At 40.7% G+C, this 19,134-nt stretch overlaps 1 protein-coding gene across 1 annotated transcript in view; it reads right to left on the bottom strand.

The window, feature by feature from the left end:
- The window catches only part of lsamp (limbic system associated membrane protein), a gene marked incomplete at its 5' end in the record, with an annotated part of 196,830 nt that overhangs the window by 25,332 nt on the left and 152,364 nt on the right, over nucleotides 1-19,134 (bottom strand). Inside the window, one exon of the mRNA XM_083985510.1 lies at nucleotides 8,037-8,162. Coding sequence (XP_083841636.1) covers nucleotides 8,037-8,162 — 126 coding nt within the window. The remainder of the gene's footprint in view (nucleotides 1-8,036; nucleotides 8,163-19,134) is intronic.

Here is a 19,134-nt window from a genome sequence, read left to right as displayed (position 1 = left end):
AGCATGCTAACCAGCTAGCCCCGGCTCTTCTTGACACTTTCCCATAGCGACTCACTGACGACATGCTAGCTCTGCTCAGAAAATGAAATAAAGGTCTCTCCTCCTAAATTCTTCTATACAAAGGCTTAGACAACAATGTTCAAAGCTCTTGTGAAGCGACCAGAGAGAAGAGAAAACTGCCTTTAATAATAATATAGTTCCTTTAACATGAAGGACATTGGGTAAAATCATAATACTAACTCAGTAGGACAGACAACAGCTGCCGACTATAGGTTATGTGAAAAGAACAGCGATCTTCCAGGTTTAAGCTAGTCTGATCTCCTCCTTTGCTTCTGCAGCTGATGGAGGGCTTTGTAACTTAAAATAAAACATATTCCACTGTGGCAACAATGGATACAACATAAGATAATGGCCACTTGACATCTTCTACACGTTGTGTTTGAAGCAAAGAGTTAACCTTTTTATTCGGGCAATTATTTCTGATAAATGTTGGTAACTGTTCACTTTGCTCGTTATCTGCTTTGGCAGTGTAAGCCAAAGAACAAATAAAACGCTTTAGGTGAACTGCTGCATGTACCACTTTAATAAGCACCTTGTTTGCTTGTTTGCCCACTAAAGTCCACATCCCTACTCATAATGAAACATCCCCCGCACTATTGTCATCTTAGATCATGCTCAAATGGTTGTAATATTTACCAAGCCTTAGCATTCTTCATTTCATAACCTGACTCTCTGCAGTCCTGGCACAGCAGGTGTAAAAAATCTCTATCTCCGTCCAGCTCCAAAGACGTCGTAGGTATTATGAGACCTCGGGAAAATTCATTCAATTCAGTCCCACAATCCCTTAATTACAAGTGTAGTGATGTGACGCAAAAGCAATAACCTGCCTGACTTTGTCTCTCGGTGACAAACACAAACAGTATCTTTGATGGACCCTTGGTGTTTTGAATATGCAAACACATATGCTATCCTCAGGACTGAAAAAGCTGTTTATCTTTCAGTCTACACATTCTGTCATTAGGAAACCTCGGGGATCAGTTTTAATCTAATTAGCTTTGTGGTAGCCCTGTGACACACAGGCAGCAATAACAGAGAAATAAGATTGTAGAGAACAGCTTTGGCTTGGACGACCCCGTAGAAACGTAATGAGTATGGACACCCTGAGATACCGTAAGCGAGTAGCATTTAACTATCTCATAAACAAATCCTAGGATGGAATATTAGTTTGGATAGCTGACTGAAAACAGTCATTTTCAGCATCTGAGGTATCATTTGTCACTCATGAGAATTGAATGGGATTGTTTCAGGTTTTATTTCTCAGCCTCTGAGACGAAACTTTACAACAGACGCGATCCAGAGCTGATGCGTTACCATCTGCAGTTTGACGACTTTCTAGGTCGTTATAATCAGTTTGGTTTGTGGTCGTCTTGAATTTTTCTGTTACATTACAAACTGTTTTTTTCTTCTTTCTTTTTTTGCTCGCCCCTTTGGTATGAATCACATTTCAAGTTTAGTAATATATTTAAAACAACCACATTACCCATTGGGTTTAATTTACTCAGACTCTGTAGTTGACTTATTAATATGCACTCAACGTATTTCTCAAAGGTGAAAACAGAGAGGCATGTTAGTACTGCAGGCTGAAAAGCTGCAACCGGTGATTAAATTCATTTTTGGCGAATCGGTTGATTTAGTCAACTTTGTCACTTTGAGCTTTCTCAGTGGCCAAAGTAATATCTTTAAAGGACTTATCTTGTCTGACAAATAGGAAAAAAAAACGTAATATTCACAGTATTATTATAAAAGACAGGGATCAAGGCAGTGGTCACATTTGAACACTGGCAGCAGAGCTTTTGACATCTTTTCCTCTTTCTATTCAAAACTCCTCCTCAGTTTAACTAATATTGACAAGATAAAATCGTTAAACTACCATATTGCAACAAAGAAGCATCTTTATGCACAACTCTCTGCTTCAAAGTCAATGCTTACAAAAGCGATGGGCAAAACAGAAAGCCGTGTTTATTTCTGGTGAGAGTAAAGTGCTTTGTAAGACAAAGAAAACTTCAGATGACCAATCACAACAGGAAAGAGGTGGGGCGCTGTGACCCAGATTACAATAATAACAACAACAACAAGGATGGGAGCTATATCTAGGAGGAGCTGCTCGCAAACAGCTGAAGCTGTAGCTCGCACATTTCCGCTGGGGCTTTTCTAATTTTGAAAAAGTGTCAACATGTCTTTATTCTTCAAACAGTAAAGCATGGTTTGTTCTTTTGTCAAGGGCATGCAAATTGGTTTCCTTTAAATAATTTCTCATTTAACACAAACTGTTCAGTTCTGAGGGAAAGATTTCCAGTTGAAAAGAAAAGCCAAAGAGAAACAGTGTGTCATCCGTCTGTCAGAGCCTCATATGTCTGGATAATTGTCATTAATCTCAAGGACTGTTGCCTCATACGGCTTTGGAAAAGATAACGGCAGTGCCCTCATTTCAAAGAAACTTTTCTGTATGAATGTGTTTGTGTTCAAACCCATGATTGATTGATTTTGTGCGTGGGGCAGTTACTAAATATGGTTTTGCAGAAGGTCCATATGTTTCAATCTTTGGTCAGAACTGGAAGTGAATTGAGGATTGTGGGTTTAAATGAGTTCTGTGGTCAGGCTGAAAGTGAATAATGAGTGAATAATGTAGTTGCTGGAGGGCATCAGGAGAATGGGAGCACAGGGGATATGGCAGAATGTAGTGAGTTCATCTTGTTTCCATCTTGTGTGTGAGTGCCAGTGAATTTTCACACCTTCGTGAACAGCAACATGTGCACGAAATCATCACCCACAGCATGAATATGCATGCGGTTACGCAAGGATGAGCTCCACTTGAGCCGCAGTCTATAGTCACAAACTGAACTTTATCTGCACTGATTTCAGACACGGCATGAACCTGTTAACAAACGACTGACAGATGACAAGAATTTCAAAGGCTGGTAAGGCGTTTCAAAATAGTTTGGTTCTTAATTTAGCTTTTACAGCCTCACCTTATCTCAACAGAGCAGCAGTGTCAGTTCTGTGTAATTAGCCATTAGCCATGCTAGCTTGACTGTGTGGATGTTTGCTAGCTGTATGAGGCAGGTTAGCTTGCATTATTCATTATTAGCTCTTACTATTCATTGGTCACTCATGCAACTAACTGGATTTTATTTTATTTCCATGCATTTCATGGCACTCTGATTCAAACTTCTGTTTCTGTTGACCCAAAAATAGAATTGGGGAAATCCATTATGCACCATACTGAATTTCAATTATTAATTCGTTTGTTTTTATTATTATTTTATTGTCAATATTATTCTTCCCTTTTTCCCCCATGTCTTCATTTCCCTTCTTTTTTTAAAAATATTCATCTGCTGTTGCTCTTATACCAAATAACTGCAGTGGATGCTCCTTTTTCCTATTGTTACAGGCCTGCAGGTGATCATTTTAAAAAATACAGTTTTGTGCTTTAATGTAATCACAACTGTGGCCCCTTTACATCCTAATATAACTATAAAAATGCAGTTTATTTGAAGTGAAATGTGTGGAAATGGCCATATTGAGCATAAGTGACTCTGCCTCTGAATAAGGTACTCGAGTCTAGGAATGACAATGTGTGTCTCATGAACATCTGTGGACCCAGCGAATAGTTGAGAGCTTCGCCATAGCTGAGCGAAGTGGCGTTTCCGCCCAGGCAGGCGAAGGCGTGAAGCAATGAGACCACAGGCTGCCAGACATCATTATCTCTCTCAGCAGTCCGCGACATGCTCTCGGAACTGGGTTGGACTTATGGATTCTGGGGCGAAAGACGCCCGCAAACAACAACAAACAGTAAAAACAGTGCCAGCCTTTGCAAATAGTGTGGGACCCCCATCTCAGGAGCCACATGTGCCCAGGATCCAATCCCTCCAGGACACTGACAGGATTTTGCTTCTATCACACTGCTTCTGTTTCACTGTTCATACTCTTTTCAATACGGAACAAAGACTTGTCAAAGGTGGTCTGCCCACTACTTCCTCAACAAAACAGAAAAAATGAAAAACTGAAGAATAAAAAGGACAGCTTTGGTATGTGGTGACTGTACTGAATCTGCAGAGGTGTAGTTACTAAGGTGAAGTCTGTTGCAGCTTGAAAAAAATCCAGTTCCTTTTTTTTTATATAAAAAAACAAAAATCGTCTAAACTTACAAAAAGGCTTTACCGACAATAACTTTGTGAGCCACAAAGGCTCCCCCTGAGTTTTGCAGGAGGAAAATGAAGTGCTTTGACTCATTACCACCGATCTGTATAGCAGCCAGTTAGATCTATTAGGCTCACAGGATTGGGCTGAACAAATCACTCCTCTGTTTTAATGAAAAAAGACAAAAGAAGCAAACACACCTATCCACGCTGCCCCGCTTCCAGGAACAAGAAACAAATGTATTTGATGGAACATGCGCTGACAAAATGACGCGGTAATTGATACAGACACGCAAACAGAACGGTTTTCAATCAACACGGGGCCGTTATCAAACTGAGATGTTGTCAACTTGAGCATCTTCATTCATCACACTACAAGCGTATCAGCAGTTGGGGACATTTATCTTTTTCTCTGAAATTGGATTAAATCCCCAAGCAACACATTCACCTCTGTTTGAGTGATGCACATATGTGGAGATTTATATCAACAACCCCCTTCTGCATTCCTAGATGGCATGTGCAAATATGTGAGAACCTACTGGATAAGAAACCTCTCTTAATGGTTAAATAATCATTAACATAAACATAGCCTTACTAGAGGTGGATCTGTGCAGATCGATTTAGTCTAGAAGCCTCTTATTCAATACAATACTACAATACAAGCTTGCTATCAGAAGAAGGAGCCAAGGTTGAAAAAGGGAAATGTGAATTTGCAGAATGGGTAATCGTGAAAATGTAGAATAATTGTGGACTTATTCAGATGACAAGAGCTGACATTGGGTCAACATGTGTGCCTCGGTTTAATGACTTGATTGCACAACTAGCGCGAATACAGAAATATTTTAATTAATTCGTTATGAACAGTTTTCTGTAACATTGAAAATGTTGTAGCCTCAACCACTTGTGACTGAGCACCTCTGGTCTGGGCTGCTTGATTACAAGTGATTTTCCTTCTCCACATAATACTCAACATTCATTATGTGTAAAGGTAAATTGATAAATAAAAACAATATCAAGAAAAAGTCAGAATTAAATCTGGCCACATTTCAAGATCATCTGAAGGCTGTGTGTAAAGTGGAAGGAGGCCCAGATGAATTCAACGGTGGTCTCAAGTGTGTCCGATAACAGATCATTGAGACTTATTGCTTTCGCTGGTATGAAATGAGATTGTGGATACGATGGGAGGAGGCGCAGATGAAAGTGTCTTAAGTGTCTTGAAAAAAAAAGAAAACAATAAGAGGGCTAGTGACTAAAATTTGAAAAGCTCTCTTAGCCATTTTGCATACACCTTCCAGATGAGGTCCCTAACTTGAGCTCATCAGTTCCCCATCTCCAGAGCCGGGCTACAGTACAGGATGATGAGGCAAGAATAACATCAGTGGAGCTTTATTCCACTCAGCCCACCAAATGTGATGAGAACTGATGGAAAGTTATAGAGCATAAGCCATAGGGAATGACTACATATTGAATTTGCGGTAAGCCTGTCCACACCCCTGCGTTTTAGCCTTAAGTCCATTGGTTTGCATCTAAATCTGCATCACAAAGTCCTGCTGCCGTGGAGCATCACCTGGAGTCTGGACCTGATATGAGCTTAATGTCTAGTCAGTGTGTGTGTGTGTGTGTGTGAGTATATGTTTTGATTTGATGTTGTGTGATCTTGTTTTTGCCTGTCTGAATAACATATTAATTTACATGGGAGAGACTTAAAGGGATACGTCAAAAAATTTTTTTTACGTGTCTTATCACTCCCGAGTCCATGACAAGCAGATAGACATCATCCTTTCGACTGTGCATGCAGTAACAAGGGAGAGCCCATATCGCCCGTAATTAGCTTAGCTCAAACACTGGAAGTGTATAGGTAGTGTTAGCCTGCCTCCACTTAAAGCCATCAGAGACACTCTTCAGCAACTCTAAACGGACCAATCTTCGTCTCAGAGCTGACAAAACTTTCCGGTAAGGCATCTTGAGCGGTCAAATGCCGGTAACGGGACGAGTTCGGTCAAAACGGAGAGTTCAAGCAAAGACGGTTTATTTTGGTTCAAGCTAGCTACATCGAGGGTAGGTTAGCTTCCTATTTCAAAGTAAAAGCACAAATTCTATCGTCATGGTTTTCTGTATGTAAAGGGCAACGGGTGTTTTATATTATGAAAGTATCCGGAAGTGCGTTGGTCACAACGTCTAGCTTGAGTAGCACCGAATTCGTCCTAACAAAATGTAAACAGCTGCCCAGGGGGCAAAATCCCAGTTTTTTGAAAAACTGACACGGAGCGTTGTAAAAGGTTTGACACCAGAAATGATATCTAGGACCTTCAAGGATTAAAACCTGGGTGGACAACCCGGTCAACTGGCTGCTGGAAAGCTACAGGGGTCCAAAACCCCTTTCTTGGGTCATTTTGCTGGCGAAATGATGTAAATGCAAATATTTAGGTACTACAATGGCATAAATAGTCATACAACTATAAAATTTGGCAGAGAGTATCTTGACACATAGGGGGAGGCATGAAAAAAAGATTCTGGGGTTTGTTGCAACTCGATTCTAAGATATCACCCTCAACATCCCAAAAAAGACCAAAAAAAGTACTGTTCGTCTGACAAATTCTCATGAAAATTATGATTTTTCAGCACTTTATGGAGAATATCTATGCTTAACATGTATATAGAAAATTTCCTTAATTCATAAGCTTCCATTTGAGTCCAAGATAGCCTTTCTACTAGCTACTGGAAAGCTACAGGCTGTCTCCAAACAATGCAACACCTATTGTGAAAAACTACATGTTAACTGGCATGATCAGAAAACATTCTATTTCTGGTCTCCCCAAAGTGAACAGATAGATAGAGAAGACCATTGGCCACAGCAAGTGGGGCTTTTGAGATAAAAAGGCTATCTTGGACTCAAATGGAAGCTTATGAATTAAGGAAATTTTCTATATACATGTTAGGCATAGATATTCTCCATAAAGTGCTGAAAAATCATAATTTTCATGAGAATTTGTCAGGTGAACAGTACTTTTTTTGGTCTTTTTTGGGATGTTGAGGGTGATATCTTAAAATCGAGTTGCAACAAACCCCAGAATCTTTTTTTCATGCCTCCCCCTATGTGTCAAGATACTCTCTGCCAAATGTTATAGTTGTATGACTATTTATGCCATTGTAGTACCTAAATATTTGCATTTACATCATTTCGCCAGCAAAATGACCCAAGAAAGGGGTTTTGGACCCCTGTAGCTTTCAAGCAGCTAGTTGACCGGGTTGTCCACCCAGGTTTTAATCCTTGAAGGTCCTAGATATCATTTCTGGTGTCAAACCTTTTACAACGCTCCGTGTCCGTTTTTTTGCTTTGCCCCCTAAGCTGGTATTTAGACAAATTAACGAAACACTGCTGATGTAAATGGCTACTTTCTCGCCTAAAAATGTTTGAAATGTCGATAAAGTGATGTATTTACAGAGTTTAGAGCTAAAATGAAATCAGCTTCTGACTGCTGATTTCGGCTCGGGTAGGAGGCAGGCTAACACTACCTATACACTTCCAGCATTTGAGCTAAGCTAATTACGGGCGATATGGCTCTATCTCCCTTGTTACTGCACGCACAGTTGAAAGGATGGTGTCTATCTGCTTGTCATGGACTCGGGAGTGAGGCAAGACATGAAAATCTTTTTTGGCGTATCACTTTAAAATGTGACATGCACCAAAATGTGTGCTCTAACTAAATGAGATTTATCTGCTTTAGGTTGCCTACAATAAGAAATCTGGCGTCTAGATAATGAAATCTGGCACACCGCTGGTCACGCATCTTGACCGACACTCACTGTAATGAGTACTGATTGGATGACTCTTACCTGAGGGGTTGAGCAGCCGCCAGGTGATGCTTGGTTCTGGTCTGCCACTGGCCAAACAACTGAGTGTCACATTACTGCCCTCATTCACTGTGATGTCTTCGGACACTTTGTAGATGTTGGCTGGAACTGGAGGCAGAAAGAAGAAAAGGACATTAGGGTTAATGAGATTATAAAGAGAGGACGGAGAACAGAGCGTGCTTTATCCACGCACAGGGCGAGAGGAGAGGTCTCGACCTCTGAGACTCTGGCATTTTTATTCTTGTTTCATAGCTTGAAATACACCCAATATGACTAAAATCAAGCTTCTGGCTGCTTTACTCTCATTTTATACTCTTTCCCATATCTTTATAGGAACTATTGAGATTATTTAAGAGAGGATGGATGCAAACACAAGCTGACCCTGATTCTCTTAGTTGAAAAGAAGAATTTAGAGAAGCTTTAGAGAAGCTTTTTTTCTTGCTGCAATTGCCCTCAGAGGTACTTACAGTAAACTTTCTCAACCCAGGATCCAAATAAGCAATTTAATCTCCTGCCCCGGGACCTGAGCTCATGAAAACAGATTGCCTCTCTTGTCATACCGGGGACCCACCAGACGCTTGGCACAGAGTCGGAGTTCAGACAGATATATACTTTTTTTTCTTTTTGAAAAAGTAAAGGCTTTAATACAGATTTTATTGTGTACAATAAATAAAAATACAGAACACCTGGTGAAATGAAGAATCTTTGGACTTTGCGTAGTGTGTGGATGTGACACTGATGTTCAAAGCGACACGGAGCGGTTTCATCCTGACGCCACATTTAATGATCATCCTGCCTGGCGATCACCTCGTCTATTCCTCACTCCTACTGCTCTCACTCCCACACGCACACAAACAAACAAATAAAACAGGGACCAAGAGAAATGGAGAATCCTTTACTCTGGAAAAAAAACTAATGAAAAAAACGCAACAACAAACAACTGAGATGAATTAAGAAGGTTCATTCTGCTTTAAAGTGAGTCAGCAGCTAAGATGCAATCAATCATGAAGGACGTAGAGGGCATACATCATTGTTTTCACAGACTGTGGGTGAAGTGGTTGGGATACGGTATCGTGTATGCAGATATGCAGAAGGCACAAAAAATGATCAATGGTTTGGAATATGATGAATGTTGGACCGGGCACAGTGCAGGAAAATGAGTTGGGGTAACTGTTTATTTTCTGTGGATTTCCTATTCTAATTTCAGGTATGCGTGCACGTACGCGGTTCTGTAATCTCACAGGCTCGACACACATATTAGGCGAGGTTGTATTTCAAGCCTGTCATTAAAACGTATATTTACTCCTGCTTCTTCCGAGAAAAATGAACAATCAAACTTGATTGCAACCCTCTCTAAAAGGTTGTTGTGCTTTGTTTTCAGAGTAACCACAGAAGGCAGCTGTCACTCTCATTTGAGTTAGTGATTATTTATATTTTTGTACTTCCTGTCACGGCTGCTGTCTGAAGTTTGCAATTGTAGAAACTGCAGCATCTCCACCAGCAGAAATTGGACGTATGAATGTACTGTACTCGGAGGTGCTATTTCCATTAGACCTATTTCATTTTTCATATAAGGGAGCACTCCTATAATTTCAACAACCTTACACATCTCAGTCGTCGGTGGTATTTCCGTTCAGTCATTTGCAAACTGACACCTTGAGAATATGAATTGCATTTTTCTACAGTACCTATGTAGGTGTATACCTATGTAGGTATGCACAGTGTGTGAAAACCTTGGCCTTTCTAAGTGGAGTGGTGCATGTTCTCCAGCTTCCTCCCACAGTCCAAAGACAAGCACATTACAGTAGGTTGATTGGTGATATGAATGGGTGTGAATATGAGGTTGTTCATCTCTATATGTCGGCCCTGTGATAGACTGGCATCGTGTCCGCTCTGTGCGACCCCTTCACGGATAAACGGCGCAGCTAAAGGATGGATTTTTCTTGCTAAACCCAAACCCTGGAATAAATATAGTTCATCATAATAGCTTGAATACAACTGTGACATCAAATATTTATTAGTTTTCAGCGTGCCATGTTTTATTCAGAAAAAAAAGAATAAATATATGTGCATAAAGGCAGAAGCACGTCATTACGAACGTTCAGCGTTGCCGTGTGACCGAGCAAAGTTTGAAACCTTTGCAAAACTTCTGATTCGCTCCTTGTCCTTGTTTATTGTTCACAGAGCGCACCGAGACCTACGTACAATAGAATCCACTCATGACGCGCATTCATTGCCTGCTGTGGATCGAGCCCATTCAGTAAAGTAAATATATGAATAATTCGAAAATATCCTTGTGCATTAATCTGACAAAACACCAAGACACACACTGCTAAGTCACTTGGCTTTTCCTGCCCCTGCAGTGCCACACTGCCATTACATAATGGTTTTAAAGGCACGGGAGGTGTTGCAAACAATGCGCCTTCAACAATTCTTTAGTGCGTGCTCTGTCGCTTTAGGTTTTTCATTACATTTTGTCAAAACACACAATCAAGCCTTCACTCAATCTAGAATGAAGAGGAAAATAAACTACATTGTTAAGGGGTCTGTTTTACTACTGATTAGTGATTATCATAAATATTTTTGCCTGGCTTGTAGTGATGTGTATTTTTTTCTTCCTTTTAATATTTTGATTTATTGTGAAATTTCCATTAGTTTTTTTTTCTTTTCTTCTTTGGTATTCATGTTTGTAACTGTGTGGAACGTGACAGCTAACGTAAATATATGCATATGAAAAACAGTTCTCTCTTGGAAATGAGAACTCGTGTCTCAATGATATTATCTGTATAAATAAAGGTTATATACTGTATATATAAAAAAATCTATCTTAAATACAGCTATTCACAAGTTCACCAGTGTCACCACTGTGGTTTCTGATGTCCTTATTTACAATTCATTGGTTGTCTTGGCCAATGCGACTGATAAATGGTGTTTACAAAATATCATTACTTTTAGTTGATGTAATATTTGCAGTAGGAATTAGCATAAGTGACCATAAACACAGAATATGATATTATGATACAATATTTCATCTTGATATGGGTTTCATCTTATCCTTTTTTTCTCTATTCTGTCTCAACCTCATTTTTCATATACTCGGACGGTTTCCCTCACTTAACATTTATTCATAACCATGAACTTTTCATCTCTTCCCCCAATAAACCATGCTATTTGATAGGTCAACAGAAGAATTAGAGAGACTTCTGCGACTCACTGTATAGGTTAGAAAGAGGGCTGTCTAAACTGTCAGCTGCAGTATGTGTGTGTGTGTTCAGGAGGAGGAAATATGTGCTGAAATGTCAAATTCTGAAAGCGATTGCATGAGATTTATGAGTCAGTGGTAATAAACCTTAATTGCCAAGACTAAAACAACCGACTACAGTCTCATCACATTAGCTCTCACGTCTGATTGGCCATCCACAACGTTCACACATAAAAAAAAAAAGCATTGTTTGGAAGTAAATCATTAAAGCTTATGGGTTACCTGATTAAAAGTGTCAACAGCCGTACAATCAGTTGCTGTGAAAAGTAACAGACTCTGCCAGCTCTCAACAACTGTTGTCAATTTGTCCATAAACAGGGCACTTAAAGCCCAACTGCTCCATTAAAGTTACTCAGTGGCTCAACAATAAAGGATGCACAGCACTCATATTCCTGTTATACCCTGGAGTCTTGCTCTTATATTGGTTGTAATTGTTCATCTTCTTTAAAAAACAGCTAAAAATCAAAAAACTTTTTTTTGTAGTGGTGGCTTCAGTGGTGGGCCCAGGAGGTCAACACACTGCACCTTAACAAAATGTATAAAAAGATTTCAGAAAACAACTTCATCACCCTGACTCAAAACTCGACTGCGCTAACAGTACATACTGAACAAACTCACCTTGTTTTCCAACAATACTAATGGTTAGCTGTCTTGTTAGCTTAGCCTCGTCTTTAGCCAGGCCTGATTGGTCAAATTGATGAAGATGTTTTCTGTGTATTTAGGCTACATATGTTTTCAAACTTTTTTTTATTTGTAGCACATTTGGCTTTGTGCATGTGTTTTCTTAAGTTGCAGTGCGTTGAGCTCTCAGGGCCACTGTACTTAAGGAACGCTAAGCTGATAATGCTGAACAGATATCTGAGAACTGCATTGTGTGGGAATTCATATGGTATTCAACTTTAGCAGGACTTGCTGTGTTGAACTAAAATAAACCTGCTCCGTTCCTCTGTATCGACCGTGTTTTACCAAAAAAAGGGAAAAAAACGAAACAATATTTCGGTGTTTCTCTCTTTCAGATTGTTTCTTCAGCGAGGTTATTATTGAAGCTTTGTCTCTGTACAGCATCCCTAACAGCCTCCACTCAACCACCCCGCTTCTCTCTCCCACATACACACATACTGTACATACAAATCACATCCCTAAGTAACCCATCTCTCTAATACCAACTGACAGGACAGTCACAATCGTGCCAAACAGCATTTTAAATGAAGTCATACAGAGTTATTGCTGTAGTCAAATGACCAAGCCAAAATGAAGATGTGTTTTCCTGATATGTGGAGACGGAACGAGGGGATGCCGGGGCGGAGGCACTCGATTGAGGTGACAAAGAATCCAATTGGCTTTTTTTTTTTTCCTCCCCATCTCAAAAACAAACCAAAGTGGGGAGGGCCGGGGGTGAGGAAGTTGATTGGCTGAGCAGGATGTGTGACTGGAGAATTAATCCTCGGACGCATAGATAAAAATGGATCGGGGAGGAAACAACTGCTCATACTCTGATAACCCTATCACCTTTATAAATGGGAGACAAGGGGGGAGGGAAGATGGACGAGAGAAGTGATAAAGGAGATGAGATGAAGAAAAAAAAAAGGGGAAGGAAATAGTGAAAGGAAGAAGTGTGAATGACATTCCAGCTCTAACGGCCATACAGCGCCCGGCGTCCAGCTGTCAGCGGTGAAGAGGGAGGAGGGAGAAGAAAGGAGCGCATTGTAATCTTAGTCATAGGTCAACCTTCAAGGAACAATGTTGGAAAGGGCAGCTATTTGAAAAGCACTTTACCTCTGCAACTGCAGGATGGATGAATTCCATAGAGATAGACTGTACTTCTCTGTTAATGTTTTTTCCATGGCTGGGTTTGGGTACAACACAGAATAGATTCAGGCGTGGGCTAAAAAACATCATATTTAGCATCATGTTGTGTACAGTACAGATACACACTTGCTTTCACACATACACTCTGTCTCTCTCTCTCTCACACACATACACACCTTGGAACATGTATTCTCTAATTTATTCTGTTTTAACTCCATCTCTGTCACCCACTCCTAAAAGTGAAAAAGTAGAATAAATTTCCATTTCATACAGAGGTAACGAAAAAATAAATAAATAAATACGTAATATAAGACAAAATCAAAAATACAATGTAAACAATAACGTCCTCCCTAGCTAATGATCCTCTGTTTGGTTTGGTTTTGTGAATCCTCAAAAATGATAAATCTCTAATGAAAATTTTATAAATACACTGACCTTGCTTTCAACTCTCATTTCAAACTTCAAAGACAGAACCAAAGGAAAGATGGAGCGAATGATAAGAAAGAGACAGGAGGAGAGGAGAGGAGAGAGAGAGAGAAGGAATAATTAGAGGGGAATGTGTTAGTGTTTGTAGGTTTGAGAGAGACGGAGCCACAGGCTGTTCCTTAGCCTGTGTGACGACTTATTCTCGGGGGGAAAATGGAGCATCATCACTAAACTTGTGTCTTCAACACAGCCTCTGCTCATTACTGGCTATATTACTACTGCAACTGCTGCAAAATACTCCAATCAATATTATAATATGATGCACAACGATGCAAACACTCCACATATGTGTTTGAGCTCTTTTTAAACATTAATCTTTATTAATAAGATATAGCAGCTCTTTGTATATCCCAGTTGCTATTGTGTGCAATGTCTGCAGGGATTCATTTATTTAAGGCTTTCATGTGGTTTTTAACACAGATGCGGACAACAAATATATATTTTTCTGTTTGTTTTGTTTTGTTTTGTTTAGCAAAGTACAGAGTCTTCCAGTGCATCTTTTTATAATTATACTGACCTTTGAAACGGTATTACTATTTGCTTACCAAACTATTAATTGAGTGATGTAATACAACAAAATAATGTCCAGATTATTTTTGCAAAACTGCACTTAATTTATGTCCAAGGCCGACGTGCAGCACAAACATGGGCAGGAGGCAAAGCTGCAGCTATGGTGTGGATGTGGGAGTAGGACGTCTGACATCCATGAGGAGACTGGAGACAGACATACAAGTAATGTGTGTTAAAGTGCTTTGGGGTGCTTTCACACCTCACCTGTCTGGCTCAGTTAAAACGAACCATGACACATTTTGTCTATTTAGTGTTAAAGCTGCTGTTGAATCCAAGACTCCTGATGGAGACTGCTTAAAGGATCCATCACCTGGTATTTATATCTGTTTCAGGTGTTGAATGGGTCTTAAATGCACATTTTTGAGAAATAATATGCAACATTCACCTTAATTTAGCCCTATTTCTGTACCCAATTTTGCTCTTGCAAGAAAAATATGCAATCTTGAGTCCTCTGGAAGCTTGAGGCGTGCTGAGCAGGGCGGGGGCAGTAACTTTGCTGTGTACCATAACATATCCACCTTTTGGATCTATTAACGCTGCCTTTTAACACAGATGTCAATTTGTGTGATATCCATTGTTAAAAGCTGGTGTGATGATCCATGCGTTTTACAGATGCTGTACTGTAGTGTCCTTGGGCAAGACACCTTACCCACCTTGCTCCTGATGGGTCGTGGTTAGCGCCTTGCATGGCAGCTACCGTCATCAGTGTGTGAATGTGTTTGTGAATGGGTGAATGTGATGTACTGTAAAACGCTTTGGGTATCGTTCAGGTATAGTAAAGCGCTATATAAATACAGACCATTTACAAAAAAAAAAAAAATCCATGCATTTACCGCGACTACTGAAACCATAGAAATGTAAACATGAAATTCCACCGGAAGAGCAAAACCGGCTTACGTTTTTGACGTTCAGAAAAAGGTGGATAACTTAAAGGACAGAGAAGATAGAGTTATACATGCAATAACCTGAAAAAAAATAGATTTTTAGGTGATGGATCCTTTAAAAAAGAGGGCTTCACTCTGCTTCCTATAGAGGCCTCTGGTGTGTGTGGTGTGTTTGTGGTGGGAAACACGACTAAGGGATTTCATAGATGCAATGTAAACATCCCATGGCAAAACTGTTTAAGATGCCTCTTCTCTGTCCTGTCTCTCTACCAGTGTGATAGAGTTTATACAGATGTTGCCCTGGAGGAGAGAGATGGCGTATGGGGCCAAAGCAGAATCACCCATGTGGTGCTGATCGGGTTGCAGGGAGCAGATCCAGGATTTTTTATATTTTATTACTCTCCTCAACCTTGCAAGATAGGGCAGTTTTTCAAGACTTTTGTCAGGGAATGTGGGTCTTGATGTGAAAAATCAGACACATCAGTGATGAGATATATAAGATCTACGAGTCAGGACAGTTTGGTGCGGATCCAGTCAATAATCTAAATCTGACAGATGTGTAGGAGTGTTTGGCCTTGGCTCAGCTCTTCATAAAACCTAACAACATCAAATACAAACTTCAGTCAATCACTACTATTTTATTTTTAACCACGAAGGTCCCGACGATGCGCAAAATGCACTAAACAATGAGTTGTCTGTGTATATATATCAGTTTATCTTTACAACTGTTGGTTCATTTGCAAAAAGAAAAAAAGTCTGTGTGAAGATGAAGCAGATCAAGATTTGTTGTTGGCAAATGGAGCAATAAGGAGAGAGAGAGAGAGTCTTCACAGACAAAGAGGTTGAGCTTCTGCCAAGTGTCATTCAGCAAAACAAAGATATTTAATTTGGCACTTTAACAAAAGCCTCGTACAGTTTAACAAAAGCCACAGCACAGAGGAGGGTGGCCCACTGTGTACACATGAGAGAGAGAGAGAAAAAAAACAACTGTCAGCCACAGAGGAGACTGGACTGACACTAGCAGTACAACAGAAAAATTGCAGGGGGCAAATACAACAAACACGCTGCATTTCAAGATCAGGAAACTTGTCACAGCCCCATACCTCTCTTTGGGATTTGCTATAACACACTTGTAGCATGTTTTTCCAAGGGCTCTTTCACTCCCACCCTCTGTTCTCCACTTCTCCCAATCACAGGTGGTCCTTTCCTTGATATATATCAGAAACACGGTAACCACCTTGCTTGGTCAATCTCAGATTCAGGCGTATTGAGCATGAAATTAGCCTTTGAACAGAAATCGGGGAAGGCAGCAGGTAATACAGAGACAAACCCCTGCCCACCTGGACTCTGTCAGATTGCTTTTTTATTCAAGCTAAACTGTTCATTACAATTCAAGGATTACCGCGTCAAACTCCATTCCCCTCTTTATAGGACACATACAGGAAACAATAAACAACAAAACAGCTTTGGGCTTTGACTGTGAAATTCATTCCTTTTACTTTACCCAATCACAAACTGCTGCTTAAAACAACAAAATATGCCTTTTTATGGACCCGCAACAGGAAGCGGTGTCAAAATAAAATACAATTTTTTGACTTAAAGTGAGCTATATTTTCTTTACAAGCACACACCACAGGCACAGTTACATTTTTATATCGAAGACATTAAAGTATTACACAGCTATAAATCATCTATACTGCTGCTGGGTCTGTGTATACCATTTTGCATATTTTGCATTTTCCCCCCTTGGGCTCATTTCGCTCCCTCCAACATTTAACCCCCGCTGGCTCTCAATGTGACATTTTGAGGAGTGATGTGGCAGCAAGTGTAGAAGAGGCGTGCAATTATGCTCAGCTAATTTGAAACCATTAGAAGATAATCAGGAGAAAGCACTCGCAGCTCTTTAGCTTTTAGCTTTTAGTGCTTGGAAGCTTTACTGCCAATTACCTGCTTTCTATAAAACAAGGTCAGCCCAAAACCTCCCCTCCGTAAGGCCCCAATGAAGAACAATACAAGCAGCCTGTTGCCCACCAGCGTCAGGCTCACTCTGACAGAGACTTAATAACGTCGCCTTAAAGAGGCACCTGCTGAGCCTTAAAGCCGGTGTGTGTTTGTCTTTGTACCTGTGTTTACAGGATCTTTTTCCCCTTTTCCTGTAATCTCCACTTTGGTACCTGAACCACATATGAGCCGATCTATTATTACAAATCAACAATCAGAGAATCGCAGCTATTCAAGGGCTCTCACACAGGCACACATTTGCACCCTTGGATATAATGTGGCTTACTAAAAAGACCTGAGAGACGGAAAAAGGCCAAAGGAAAAGGAGAGAAAAGAGTAAAATGTAATCTCTGTGCTACATCTCTAAATGTCTGCAATGTGCTGGTGTTGATAAAGAATATCTGTTTAGATTAACACTAAGTCTCGTGGCTGAGCCGTCGGTCGTACTCTTACTCCTGAATCATTCAAACACAGTTGTACACACACACACACACACACAGACATACACAGACATACACAAGCACAAATGCTATCATAACGGACATTTTGTCTTCTCTATAGCGTAGATGGTATATCTGTATGCTGTGTGACTCATTGTTAACACCCACCGTTGATCCCTTCAGTTATTCTTGTTGACATAGTTAATCGACATAATAACAAGATACATTTGCACTTTACGTGAGCCGCGCACACACACACACACTCGTTCAAACACACACTTAGCCGCCTGCGCCATCATCATCGCCGCCGCCGCTGTCGTATGAAAAATAAAAAGGAGCAGCAGCCTTGTTTGATCTGAGACCTCAGGGTGTGTTTTCCCGCAGCCACACACACACACACACACACACACAGACACACACACATGCACACATACAGTATTCTCTATGGCTGGCACTGCAGAATTGAAAGGAAAGACAATGCACAGGACTGAGAAGTGGGCTGACTCTGCTGTTACTGCTGCAGGAGAGGGAGCTCAAGTGGCCTGGCATTACTAGCGGCACACACCCCTCCTCCTCCTCCTCTTCCTCCCAGCAAGGCACTCATGACTGTTGCGAAAAACAGAAGAGAAGAAGTGAAGGCAGATGAGAGAGAGATAGAGAGAGGGAGAGAGGTGATGACAGTGAAGAAGACACCACCTCTCTCCCCCATCCCAAACGTAGCCGTGAGCAGCGGCAGTGCTTTAAAACCCCAAGATGCTTGTGAAACTTTCAAAGGAAGTGGCGGATATGAGACAGATGCAATGGCCCGCTGGAGGCGCTGATGGAAGCGAGAGAGTGTGGGGGGAGTAAAAAAAAAAAAAAGGAGCGTTCTTTATGTTTCTGAAGGAGGATTTTCTCCGTTTGAGACCCATCACATTTCCATGCTCTCCTGGTGCGTTAGACCTCGGTCTTTCTTGGAGACACCAAGGTGATTAATTAAGGAGATGGTTTTCCAGTCTGTGTTGAGAGCTGCTTTTCCCCACTAAGGGCCTTGCAAGGGCAGCAACTCCTAGATCACATGAAAATTTAATTGGTGTTTGCATGGAGAGAGAGAAAACAAGGGGTATAAGGTACAAAGGTGTAGTAGCAGTTTTTGCTAACAAGCTCTACACAGGCAGCGAGGGAGGGCCAAAGAAGAGATAATGCTGTAGATTGTGTGTTTTTTTCCCCCTTTCTCTCCATAAAAAACAACTAATGGCAGTCCTCGCCCGTATGAAAAAAATGTCTCTATTTATACACTCCATATAAGCTGTAATTCTTATCTTGGCCTAGTGGAGGTACCTCCGTAAATCCTGTGCCTTCTTAGGAGCAATAGCTTTGTACTTTAAGCCTGGCACCGACAAAGTGTGGAGGGCTTGCCAAAAAGGCAAAGCTGATTTTGCATTCTAGCCATCAGATGATTTAGGGGCTTACAATATCATACAGCTCATGGTAATGAGAAAAACAAAGATGGCTAGACAAGCTAAATCCAAGGTTACAAGCTTGGCTGCAATGGCTCCTCTCTGGTTCTTCAATTGTTTAATACCATTTCCTGCCCTTTGCTCCTCCGCCTCTGAGTACCATCCCTCATTATGTCACATCGTCCAGAC

This window comes from Trachurus trachurus (genome assembly GCF_905171665.1).
Source record: "Trachurus trachurus genome assembly, chromosome: 13".
Classification (NCBI taxonomy): domain Eukaryota; kingdom Metazoa; phylum Chordata; class Actinopteri; order Carangiformes; family Carangidae; genus Trachurus; species Trachurus trachurus.
This window is presented reverse-complemented; position numbering and strand designations above follow the sequence as displayed.